At 42.2% G+C, this 12,083-nt stretch overlaps 2 protein-coding genes across 3 annotated transcripts; both read left to right on the top strand.

The window, feature by feature from the left end:
- Nucleotides 1-224: 224 nt before the first annotated feature.
- LOC139204873 (sialic acid-binding Ig-like lectin 9) lies at nt 225-4,931 on the top strand. Its single transcript, XM_070834893.1, has 6 exons — nt 225-241; nt 1,124-1,444; nt 2,587-2,862; nt 2,976-3,087; nt 3,997-4,066; nt 4,557-4,931. Exons 2-6 carry the CDS (start codon nt 1,147-1,149, stop codon nt 4,929-4,931), a joined length of 1,131 nt encoding a protein of 376 aa, XP_070690994.1. The 5' UTR covers nt 225-241; nt 1,124-1,146.
- Nucleotides 4,932-7,044: 2,113 nt separating this feature from the next.
- LOC139204753 (myelin-associated glycoprotein) lies at nt 7,045-11,908 on the top strand. Of its 2 annotated transcripts, none has more exons than XM_070834738.1 (9): nt 7,045-7,179; nt 7,683-8,057; nt 8,397-8,717; nt 8,808-9,110; nt 9,453-9,725; nt 9,825-10,106; nt 10,256-10,367; nt 10,605-10,674; nt 10,933-11,908. In XM_070834738.1, the coding sequence occupies exons 1-9, from the start codon at nt 7,119-7,121 to the stop codon at nt 11,272-11,274; spliced, it is 2,139 nt and encodes a 712-aa protein (XP_070690839.1). In that variant the 5' UTR covers nt 7,045-7,118; the 3' UTR covers nt 11,275-11,908. The 2 variants fall into 2 exon arrangements, with proteins under 2 accessions (XP_070690839.1, XP_070690840.1); XM_070834739.1 differs by having other exon boundaries at nt 7,050-7,179; nt 7,686-8,057.
- The last annotated feature ends 175 nt before the right edge of the window (nt 11,909-12,083 follow it).

The following is a 12,083-nucleotide window of genomic DNA, read 5'->3' as shown; positions in this document are numbered from 1 at the left end:
CTGAAGAAGATGTTTCGTATTCATGTGACTACACAGGTGAACTTGGTGAATCAGCTTGTATTTAAATCTGTGCTGTCGGCCGAGGAGGTGACTCTGGTCAGCTCAATGTGTAAGATGTGTTTCTGACAGGAAAAGTTCATCCTGTGGAGGGAGACGCTGACTTTTCATCATCTAGTCAGGATGCTTGTTCTCATCTGGGCAACTCTGCTGTTCTCTGTGAGAGGCAGCAATGCGGACACAGGTATGCATCTCCATTGTAACCTTGTTTTGATGGCGACACTTTGCACATAAAATTCTAATATACAAGTAGCCTGAAATAGTTTTCAGTAATAAATGCCCCTTTATATGTTTTACTGAAATGCTTAACCAAATTGATTTGCGTAACAATATATCCCAGAGAGTGAACAGGTGGTTTGAAACACAGAAATCATGTTATGTTGTCTGGTCAAACAGCAGACGTGCTACCTATCAGAGGTAATCTTGTGATTAGATATTTAGGTGTATGTGAAAATCTAAACATCTGCTAAACCATTCCCATGTTTTTTAGCCTCTGTTTTGTTTGCCTCGTTAACAGGAGCATCAGTGGGAGGAAGGACGGATTGTTCTTTTGGATTCTGTGTCACTCTTAGAGAAGCGATAACAGCAGAGGCTGGACTCTGTGTTGTGATACCCTGTTCTTTCAGCACTCCTCATTACTTTACACTCCAAAATATGGTTTGGTACAAATGTGAACCATCTAAACAAAGATGTGGTGACTCAGACATAATATTCCACACTAAAAAGAACAACAAGAAAGTTCAGTCTGGGTTCAAAGGACGAGTGTCTCTGCCGGAGCCTGACGTGATGCAGAACACCTGCAGCATCATCATCAAGGACCTCACTGAGTCAGACTCTGGGTCGTATCAGCTCAGAGTTAATGGCATCAGATGGAGTGAGCTGGAAGATGGATTTACATTTTCCCTAAAAACAGCTGTCTCTGTTAAAGGTAGGAAGAGCTACAACAAATATACACAGTGAATGTGTTTGTGTGTCACCTATGAACTGCACCAACAAACTCCTGACTCCTGTCAGAAGGCCTATTGCCCCACTGAAACGTTTAACAACATATCTGCTCTCCCCTGAGATCTGACCCAGAGGCCCACAGTGATGATTCCTCCTCTGACAGAGGGACAGCAGACCACCCTGACCTGCACTGCTCCTGGTCTCTGCTCTGGATCTGCTCCTAAAATCACCTGGACGTGGAGAAGAGCAGGAGAGAACGACTCTCACATCACAGGAAACATCACCGCTGTCAAGACTGACAATGTGGCGGCTGTCACACAGAGACACAGCTCAACTTTGACCTTTAACCTTTCAGCTGAACACCACGGCACTGAGGTCACCTGTAAGGTGGGCTTCACAGGCAGCACGACTACAGAGGAGACGGTGACTCTGAATGTGACCTGTGAGTATAGTGTAGACTGTACTTTACTCTCACCTTTACCTTTTGTCCTATAACACTGTATTTGATACGGTATATTATTTTGTCTCATAGATTTGAAGGAAATTAATATCACTGGGAATCCACATGTGAAGGAGGGTGAGACTCTGAATCTGAGCTGCAGTGTTGAAAGTTTCCCTCCATCTCTTCTCACATGGACTAAGTCTTCTGACAGAAACCTGCAAAATAGAACAGAAACTCTTCTGCAGAAAGACACTTTAAGCGGCCTGCAGGAACAAAGTGGAACGGCCACTTTCTCCATCTCTAACGTAGCAGCAGAAGATTCTGGGCTGTACGTGTGCACAGTAAAACATGTGACCAACAGCCTGAAGAAGGAAGTGGATGTAGCAGTGATATGTAAGTACATTGTACAAATGATCTAAGACAGAAAATGTCCTGAAGTATTTTCCTCCCTCTTCTTCTGGGGAAACTGAAACTCAACGTTTAGAGCAGCAAACAACCTTAATGAGCCTGTCAGTGTCCTCCTGAATAACTTCCACACCTTCAAAGACCGATGGAACAAACTCAGTGTGCTTCAGCAATGCAACATAAAATTAACTTTATCTGATTCAGTTTTCAATGGAAATCAGCCTCGCTGGAGCGAGATGATTTACTCTGTCTGGGGTTTGAAAAGACTTTTGCGCCCTCCAGTGGTAGAATATAGATGGGGCATTCAATGTATGAACACAATCACAAGTGACATTGTGAAGATACTTTGTTTGAAATCTGCTTCACAGATATGAGGGCGCCTGTAATCAGTGGAGATACAACTGTGAGGGAGGGAGGCGTTCTGAATCTGACCTGCAGTGCTGAAAGTTTTCCTCCGTCTCATATCACATGGACTAAACTTGGTTCCAGCACCGAGCTGCACAGTGGACCCGACACTGACCTGCAGAACCACACTGGATCAGCCACACTCATCATCTCTGATGTGATGGTGGAACATTCAGGACGGTACATCTGTACAGCAAAACAGCTGGACACAGCTGTGACTACATCTGCTGATGTAACTGTGACTTGTAAGGAGACTGTAGTAATCGTCTTGAAAAGGAAGTTGATCTTCACACTGTCTGCATTTTGCTGTGATTCTGCTCGTGTGTTTACAGGGTTTCCAAAGATCTTGAATAAGTCTGGATGTGAGCTTCAGTCGGAGGTCCTGACCTGTGTGTGCATCAGTCAGGGGATTCCTTTACCCACCATCAGATGGCCGCTGTTGGAGAACCACACTGAGTACTCTGTCACTGCCACTGTGTCAAAGCACACAGTCAACAGCACCATCACCCTCAGTGTGAAGGACCACAGCAGCACTGTGGTCGAGTGTGTCAGCAGCAATGACATGGGTGAAGCAAAAGAGAAACTCACAGTCATAATAAATCAAGAGGGTAAGTAGACAACTAAAATACATCACCTACTTTAGACCGCTGATGTATAACATTTTCAATACCTCATTTTAAAAGCATATTTTTTTAAACAATTTTTATCCTCTTCATTCCAGATCTGCTCAAGAAATTGCTAATAACTGTTCAACAGCCGGAAGTCATTGTTTCATTTTTTACTGGGATACTTGTGTCAGCGGCCATCTGCTGCCTGGCCAGAAAATGCCACAGGTACACTTTGTTATCCTTGCATAACTGTGCTTCTTTTTGAGATCCATGTATTGCTTTTCTTTCTCTCTCTTTTTTTTTTGCATTTTATTGATTAGGCATTATTTTCTCGTGGTGGTGCACCCCAGTGTTTAAGCACACTTCATCCATTTTACGGCAGGGGAGACCATGGAAACCCCACACAGAAAGACCAGTCGGCATGTTCATGAATAAAAGAAATGGCTAGCAGATGTTGGGCTGCACCAAATTGGTTTCTTTGTCAACAAAGGCCTCCCTCTCTGAATTCACTTCCCCAGAGTCCTTTACTGTCACACATGTGCTACATGCACTCCCTGGACATCCCCCACTGCTCTCTCTCTCACACCTCTCCTCTGGACCTCTGAGGGTCCAGCTATGTTTCACCTTGGGCTCTGTTGGAGACCAGTTCAGTGCTGCACCTCATCTCACAGGAACCCCAGAGAGTCCATTTACAGGCCTGCAGCCTGAGTTACAAATAGGCCTCGACTGAGAGACGAAGCTAAGCTAACAGCTACAGCACATGGCTTTCCTTTGTCAGCCTCTGACCCACACACCAGGGTGACTGGAGGCCATCTTGTAGTCACCATTTGGTTCTCCCACATTTTTAGTCCTCCATGTTACCAAATTGACAGTTTAGTATTTTAGAGACTTTTAGAGACTGAATGGTGCAAACCCACACATTTATCAGTGCCCCAAAGTACTGAGCATAGCACAGTAATCTGATTAAATACAGGTGAAAATGATATTGTGTTGTCTTCAGTTGTGGGCTAAAAAATCATAGATACAGCCCTTTAAAAATCTGTTTCAAGAGTAATTTTGATTCAGTAATCCTTGTCTATTACTTGTTTATTTACTAAAATTTGTTCCTATTATTAAATACATTTTTTTCCTCAGAAAAAATCAGGATATCTCTGATGACACGGCTGAGATTTTGGAGGTGGTGACCACTGAAGCGGTTCAACTGGTATTTATTTTACATCATTTCATTATTATACACATCATGTTATTATTTATCAAACAGTGATGGGACATTCACTTCCATTTCTTTCATTTCACTACCGTATGATAATCAGACACTTTAACACTGTCAGAGCTTTCTCAATGTTGTGCTGTCATGCAGCTCTTAGTATAGGCTCATTTGAGAAGATCACACTGCATCATCATCACAATCACAGCAATCTAATCCGTAAAGTAAAAGCAGGTACTATCAGTATCTCAAGTCTTTTCAAGCTGATTTTCAAACCTTAGGGAACTGTCTAGTAACCAGATGCAGATTGGAATAGATGATTTATAGTAAACCCTGCAAAGTTTTCAATTATTGTCATTTTTGTAGTTAGTAATCAGTGAAATTATGAAATGGCACTAATGGAGAGAATACATGTCTAGGTTACTTAAAGTTGTCTGGCTTATATCATCTGGCAAATGACATATCAGTCCTTTATTGTGCCTGACAGGTTGTTGCTGGTCATGTAGAGGAAAATGAAAGGAGCCATGACCAAGAGACGGCTGAAAGAGGAGCAGGGGCCGCTGGGCCATCGACCGCCGATGGTGATGTGGACCCAATAGAGGTGGAATACTCCCACATTCATTTCTCCATGTTGAAAAGTAAGAGGCCCACAGAGGCAGAAGGCACAAAAGAGAGCACAGAGACAGAGTATGCTGAAATTAAGGCAGGAAAAACCGTAGAGAGGCAAGACAATGAAGACGAGGAGGAGGAGGTGATGAGAGGGGAGGATCAGGAGACTAAAGAGTGTTTGTCTGCAGAGGAGGAGGAAAGCGAGGATATGGTAGTGTATTCCAATGTGAAAGAAATAATGGCAGAGGTCTGAGGACTGCGTAGCTCTGTGGAGTCACTTAAGAATACATTTCTTTGTTTGGTTTTATATTGATGGAGCAAGACAAAACACAACAGGGGTATTCACATCGAGAGACACAACATGCATACACTGACACAAGCTGTAAACAGGATGAAATGCAGGTTTAGATGAGATATTTCAAGGAAATACTTTTACTTTTGTCTGCCATAGAAGCCTTTGTGTGCAGACAAGCTTTGGTGTCTATCACAGGATGTATTTATGCTGTAAACAACTTTATGCATCAGTTAAGCTTTTTGTTTCTTTCAGCCAGCACAATGTTTTAATTAGTAAGTAGTATTAGTAAGTAAGTGCAGGTACACCCCAGTTCCTTTTATATCTAAATGAACTTTTGTTTTTAAACCTGTATTTTAAAGTAAAAATGGGTAGGGCAAATAATAAGTTCTTTTAGTCCTTTCATGTGAAAATGTCTAAATGTGTGCATCTCACACCAGCCAATGTGCCTTTGTACAGCTCTTTCTTCTGAACAGTGATCAGCTTTGTGCACACTTTAAATAAATGCTAAGACTGAGCACCCACGAGGTGTCAGTAGCGTTTATGCTTTCATTTTCATTTCAGGGAGCCACTGTGATGAAGAGAAGTAAATTTGCACGATTTTACACAACCTTCAGTGTGAAAGAAGAATTAAACAGTAAAACAGGGGGGAAAAAAATCTATTCTCCAGCTTAGTACTTGTTGTTTCTATTTAATAAGTTATACATTTTTAAACCCATGAAGCAGGAGCCATCCTGACTCTCAGCCCCCTCAGCCTTTATGACACTGTCTCTTCTACAGGCTCTGCAGTCTGTTCTCTATATTCAGACACATAATGTCTGATTTGCAGCTTATTAGCTGAAGAAAGATATAGTCTAGTAGCAGTAGCAATTTGAAATCAGGAAGTTATCAGGAAATGGTGCCATATAAGGAAATACATAAATTAATACCTGGTGACTGCTGAGAAAAGCGTCCACAGATATTGCATGTCTATATATATATGTATAAAAATACAGAAGTGCTGAAGCTAAAATGTAGTGACATCATGATTGCAAATATTCTGCCGGTATTTTAATGCATTCATCAGTGACGAAGTGACGAAGGTTCACTCGTAAATATTCTTTCACCATCATTACTCAACTGGCTCTGCAGATATTCGCCAACACCACAGACCACTCTCTTTCACACACATCAAACTTTCCACAGTGCGTATTATGCAAGATATGATGCAACAGAAATAAAGATACACTTTAGAAAACCACAAATATTCAAACTTAGTGAGTCACGTAAATATTTGCACAAAGAGAAGATGCAGAACTATTGGTTTGTTGATCTGTTGCAAGATGACCAGCCTTTTTGGTGCAACTGCCACAGACTTCCCCTTTCTAAAAGTTTTAGTTCAGTTCACAGTCACAAAAAAAGAAAAAACATAGACGGTTTACTTCGTAATTGATTGATGAAGGTACAAATTTCCAAAATGTGATGCAGAATCTACTACTGTGAAATTAAAAGTGTGCTGATTTGTGGAAGTCCGCCGAGAATAGCAAGAATACCCCCGGATTGAATGCTTTTGCACAAAGAAAAAAAGAGGTAGAAGAGTGATGAGAGGAAGGGTCGGTTCAGAGCGGAGTCACACAGCAGAGATCACGAGGAGAGAGGAGAGAACGAGGAGAACAAGACACACAGGTGAAACACAACATGTACCTTATTTTATGTCTTTCCAAATTAAATCAATTGAGAATGTCAAAAATGAATGATTATGCCACAACTTTTTTAATACATTGCCTTTTCAAATTATGTGCTTTGCTTGTGCAGTATGGCAGACTGTAGTTGGGAAAGTCTTGGGCCAAAGATGGACAGGGGTCCAGGACATGGCAGAGGGCACGATTATTTATTGAGCAGAGCTGTAGCGCTGTTGACAGGGGCCCAAGACAGGGGCCCCTGGGGAAAGTAATAGTCAAATTTATTCACACAAGTACAGAGTCAGTGAACATGCAACATCCTGTATCAGCGTCTGTACAGTCAGCTGTGGAGCTGTTCCTGGTCCAGTTTGATCAACCAAACTTCCTGTGTGTTTACTGCACTTTTTGTATGAAGTGCTTGTGCTTCTGAGAGACAACATTTTGCACTGCTGATGAAGAGGTCGACTGTCTCAACCATCGAATAAGGATGTTTGTTCACATCTGGGCATCTTTGTTCTTCGCTGTGAGAGGCAGCAATGCGGAAACAGGTACAGTGTGCAGCTTTATTACAATCTTGTCATGACGCCAAAATGAAAATTTTGAAGCTGCTGAGGGTGTCTTCAGTATTACAAATTAAAGATGTTGCGCTGAACAAGGTACAGGTTGCAGGTATTTAGTTTTTGTCCCTTAAATTTAGCTTAGCAGCTTGTTGAAGGTCTCACGTCACGTAACACTTTACTGTTTGACATAAATAAGTACCTTTTGGATTAATTAACAATTTATATACCAAAGATAAATTCATGAAAATATGTAAAACTAAAGAGTGATTATTTAGCTTAATTTAATGTTGATGGTTCTAATGAAAGAGGAACCTGACACCATTACCAGCTTATACCACGACAGCCTCATGCAACAGGAAACAGGTACATTGGTCACATGCTGCTGCAAATACTGTTCGGCCTTTCAAGAGTGCCACCACATCAATAATTAGATCTTTATATGTTACCAATATCTATCTATGTTTCTGATTGTCTGATTGTGTTTGCATCAGCAGCTGCACCTCCAGGAGAGAGCTCGAAGGTAACAGCAGAGGCTGGACTCTGTGCTGTGATACCTTGTTATTTTACTACCAATCCTGGCTTCACTTTGGAAAGTGCGGTTTGGTACAAATGTGATCCTCCTAAGCAGAATTGCACTCATTCTGATGAAATACTCGTCTTGAACGACACCAACCAGAAGGCTCAGTCTGGGTTTGGGGGGCGAGTGTCTCTGCTGGAGCCTGGCGTGAGGCAGAACAACTGCAGCATCATCATCAGTGGCCTCACCAAGTCAGACTCTGGGTCGTATCAGCTCAGAGTTAATGGTTCCAGCCTGAATGGAACAATTGAAGGATTCACATCTCATAGAGCCACTGTCACTGTAAAAGGTATGAGGAATCCTGGTGTATGTAGATGCTGTTTGTTCACTGAAGACGTCCTAAAGACTCTCTTAATTAAAGAACTCTTAAAATGCTATGAAATAATGTTTGGCCTCTAGCATCCTCTGTGGGCAGCCAGCAGGAACGACAGCACTGGCCTCATTGACTCCTACTTCCTGTCTCTTCTATTTAAGATACTTATGTTTGGCTAAAATGTTTAACAGAGTGGAATACTAGATTAGTTGTACTTGAACTGAATAATAACACTCATGCCTGCCTACTTGATCCCACCGATAGAACTGCACCACCCTAATTATTCCTTCGACTGTATATCTGCTCTCCCCTGAGATCTGAGCCAGAGGCCCACAGTGATGATTCCTCCTCTGACAGAGGGACAGCAGACCACCCTGACCTGCACTGCTCCTGGTCTCTGCTCTGGATCTGCTCCTAAAATCACCTGGACGTGGAGAAAAGCAGGAGAGAACGACTCTCACATCACAGGAAACATCACCGCTGTCAAGACTGACAATGTGGCGGCTGTCACACAGAGACACAGCTCAACTTTGACCTTTAACCTTTCAGCTGAACACCACGGCACTGAGGTCACCTGTAAGGTGGGCTTCACAGGCAGCACGACTACAGAGGAGACGATGACTCTGAATGTGACCTGTGAGTATAGTGTAGACTGTACTTTACTCTCACCTTTACCTTTTGTCCTATAACACTGTATTTGATACGGTATATTATTTTGTCTCATAGATGTGAAGAAAATTAATATCACTGGGAATCCAAGTGTGAAGGAGGGTGAGACTCTGAATCTGAGCTGCAGTGTTGAAAGTTTCCCTCCATCTCTTCTCACATGGACCAAGTCTTCTGACAGAAACCTGCAAAATAGAACAGAAACTCTTCTGCAGAACAACACTTTAAGTGATCTGCAGGAACAAAGTGGAACGGCCACTTTCTCCATCTCTAACGTAGCAGCAGAAGATTCTGGGCTGTACGTGTGCACAGTAAAACATGTGACCAACACCCTGAAGAAGGAAGTGGATGTAGCAGTGATATGTGAGTACATTGTACAAATGATCTAAGACAGAAAATGTCCTGAAGTATTTTCCTCCCTCTTCTTCTGGGGAAACAGAGAACAACCTTAATGAGCCTGTCAATGTCCTCCTGAATAACTTCCACACCCTGAAATATATGTGAGGAGTTGGAGGTAGTATCATTTTGGACTCCATGTGGGTTTTCTAGAAAGTCATCGGCATTTTTTAAGTTTTCTAAAGTATTTTGTGCTTCCTCTTGCTTCCTATGCCCAAAGAAGCTGAGGTCTGTCACAGCATGCTTTGACTGACCATTCCATAGCATATATGTGTTTTGACATATCGTCTTTGTATCATTTCGTCCTAGATGTTAAGAAACTTAAAATCACTGGGACTACAGCTATTCAGGAAGGTGATGCTCTTAATCTGACCTGCAGTTTAGAGAGTTTCCCTCCAGTTATTGTAATATGGAAAAAAGTCAAACATCCGCACAGTGGACCTGACACCGACCTGCAGAAAAATACTGGAACAACCACTCTTCTGATCACTGATGCAACAGCAGAACATAGTGGACAGTACATCTGTATGGCGGAACACCTGGACATGGCTCTGACTGTGTCCGTCAACGTGAATGTGACTTGTAAGTAGACTGGCTCCTTATAAAGGAAAATTATTGTCATATTCTCCTCTGTCAACTTACAGAATGCTTCATGTGATGTTTGATTCTGCTTTTTTGCAGCACATCCAAAGATCCTAGACAGCTCTGGGTGCACAAGTACGTCGGAGGTCCTGACCTGTGTGTGCATCAGTCAGGGGATTCCTTTACCCACCATCAGATGGCCGCTGTTGGAGAACCACACTGAGTACTCTGTCACTGCCACTGTGTCAAAGCACACAGTCACCAGCACCATCACCCTCAGTGTGAAGGACCACAGCAGTGGCACAGTTGTTGAGTGTGTCAGCAGCAATGACATGGGTAAAGCAAAAACAAACTTCACCATTAAAAACGTGGAAGAAGAAGGTAAGAGCTCACTTTAAATGTTCTTTTCTCTAATCTCCTTTGTAGTTTGACCACTCTCTGTATCCAAACTGTACAGGATATCCACGATGCACTATTCTATTCTATTTTCTTTTTTCTTTTTCTAAACAACTTGTTCCTCTTGATTCCAGGTGGAAATATGAAATTGTTAAGAATTGTTACACGGCTGGAAATGCTAATTGCATTCTTGGTTGGCATTCTTCTTTCTGCAGTCTTTTGCTGTTTGGTGAGGAAATGCCACAGGTAAACTATGAGGTTCTTATTCTTCACACCTCATTTGTTGTCTTTTTTTGCTGAGACATTGTACGTTTATCTAAATTCCAGACTTTGTTCATGTTAAGTGTTAATTTCGAATTCATTAGGGATGCTAGAAAAAACATATGAAATCGTATAGCATGTCTGTTGAAGTGTGTTATTAATAATCTTTGCTTGTTATTTGTATGTTAATGTTTGTTGCCGTTTAAAACCACTGCTCCTCAGAAACAAACACAGGACCCATGGAAACCTGGCTGAGACTCTGGATATGGTGACAAGTCACGAGGACCCATTGGTACTTTTATTCACACAGCTGGTCATACTATACATTAAAGTGCTCGTGTGTAGGATTTGACTCTTTGCTATTGTGACACCTAATGGTAGTGCTGAACACGACAGTGTTTTAAACTGCAGTGCAGGAGTTTTTATCTGAATCGATGCTTTTTCATTCTGAAATGAGCCATTTCAGGTGGTCATCTAATCAGCATTGCCAGTTTTTGGTATTGCAGCAGCTGTTAAATGACTCGTACCATTTCTGCACTTTGCCCGACAGATAGACGCCGGTCACGCAGAAGATGATCAGGCCATCGACCGAGAGGCGGCCGAGGGAGGAGGAGCCGTGGCAGCGGGGAGATCCGACGTGGAGTACTCCAAACTTGATTTCTCCCTCATTAAAAGCAAGAGTCAAGCAGAGGCAGGGACGCCACAAGAGACCACAGAGACGGAGTACGCTGAAATCAAAAGAGAAAAAGCAGAAGAGAGCCCAGATGGAGAGGGCAAAGAGGAAGAGGAGGAGAAGGTAGGGGAGGGTGAAGAGACAACACCTTGCATAGCAGAGGAGAAGGAGGGTGAGGATGTGGGGCTGTATTCCAATGTGAAGGAAGTGATGGATTAGAGTTAGATTTGAAGATGATGTTGCTAAGTTGTAAAGTCACTTCTGTAACTTGCTGTGATGCGATTGATGTGTGATCTTGCTGTCATGTGTCCTGTGTTCTGTTTCCACCGTGGCACTGTTATTTTCAGGAGCAGCTCTGTAGCAGCACTGTCGGCTTTACAGCAGTGTACAGAGGGTTGTATTGTTTGTTCTATTAGTGTGTAGACAAATGTGTTGGGGACCAAAAAAGGAGTAGCTGTCATTTGAATTACACTGTAAGTAATACACACAGTTGTGACTCCCTGTGATCTATCCTCCTGTGTGGGGGACATGAGTCTGAGTCAAGCGGTTTATTGGAGTCCCTCTGTCCTGTCAAGAGGAAGTCGTGGCCAACAGAGCTCATCTTCTGTCTTTTCGCAACAGAGTTTCAAGAAACATGTTTCATGGCAGCGATGTATAAAGATGTATTGTTTCTGTTCCTTATGAGGATGTTTTTTCATGACTTGCTTTTTTCCAGACTTGAGGAAACAGAGCGCTGAGTGAAGCAGAAAAGATTTTGTTCAAAAGATTGATGTATAATAAATAACATTTTGAGAAAAAGTATTTGTGATGAGTTACTGAAATTCTGTAAAAAGCAATAAAAATGTAAATATCATATTGCAATATATTTTTTCTTGCGGGTCTCAAAGGGCTATGTGAGCTTCAAAGCAAACTCAAAGGACTTCAGAACATCCAAAGAAAAGGTAAAAAGCTGTAAATGTAACTTGTATATCTGTCTGCAGTGTTACTTTTAGCTTGCAGACAGGTTTCGATGATGCTAAAGTAGGATT

Source organism: Pempheris klunzingeri, chromosome 8 (assembly GCF_042242105.1).
Source record: "Pempheris klunzingeri isolate RE-2024b chromosome 8, fPemKlu1.hap1, whole genome shotgun sequence".
NCBI classification, from domain to species: domain Eukaryota; kingdom Metazoa; phylum Chordata; class Actinopteri; order Acropomatiformes; family Pempheridae; genus Pempheris; species Pempheris klunzingeri.
This window is presented reverse-complemented; position numbering and strand designations above follow the sequence as displayed.

What these genes read in the sequence shown, in the direction of transcription:
- LOC139204873 (XM_070834893.1), top strand. Translation starts at nt 1,147, where the DNA reads ATGATTCCTCCTCTGACAGAGGGACAGCAGACCACCCTGACCTGCACT. An exon ending in GGTGACTCTGAATGTGACCT is followed by an intron (nt 1,445 to 2,586) that starts GTGAGTATAGTG and finishes GTGTGTTTACAG; the next exon opens with GGTTTCCAAAGATCTTGAAT. An exon ending in CTGGCCAGAAAATGCCACAG is followed by an intron (nt 3,088 to 3,996) that starts GTACACTTTGTT and finishes TTTTTTCCTCAG; the next exon opens with AAAAAATCAGGATATCTCTG.
- LOC139204753 (XM_070834738.1), top strand. Translation starts at nt 7,119, where the DNA reads ATGTTTGTTCACATCTGGGCATCTTTGTTCTTCGCTGTGAGAGGCAGC. An exon ending in TTGGTGAGGAAATGCCACAG is followed by an intron (nt 10,368 to 10,604) that starts GTAAACTATGAG and finishes ACTGCTCCTCAG; the next exon opens with AAACAAACACAGGACCCATG. An exon ending in CAAGTCACGAGGACCCATTG is followed by an intron (nt 10,675 to 10,932) that starts GTACTTTTATTC and finishes TTTGCCCGACAG; the next exon opens with ATAGACGCCGGTCACGCAGA.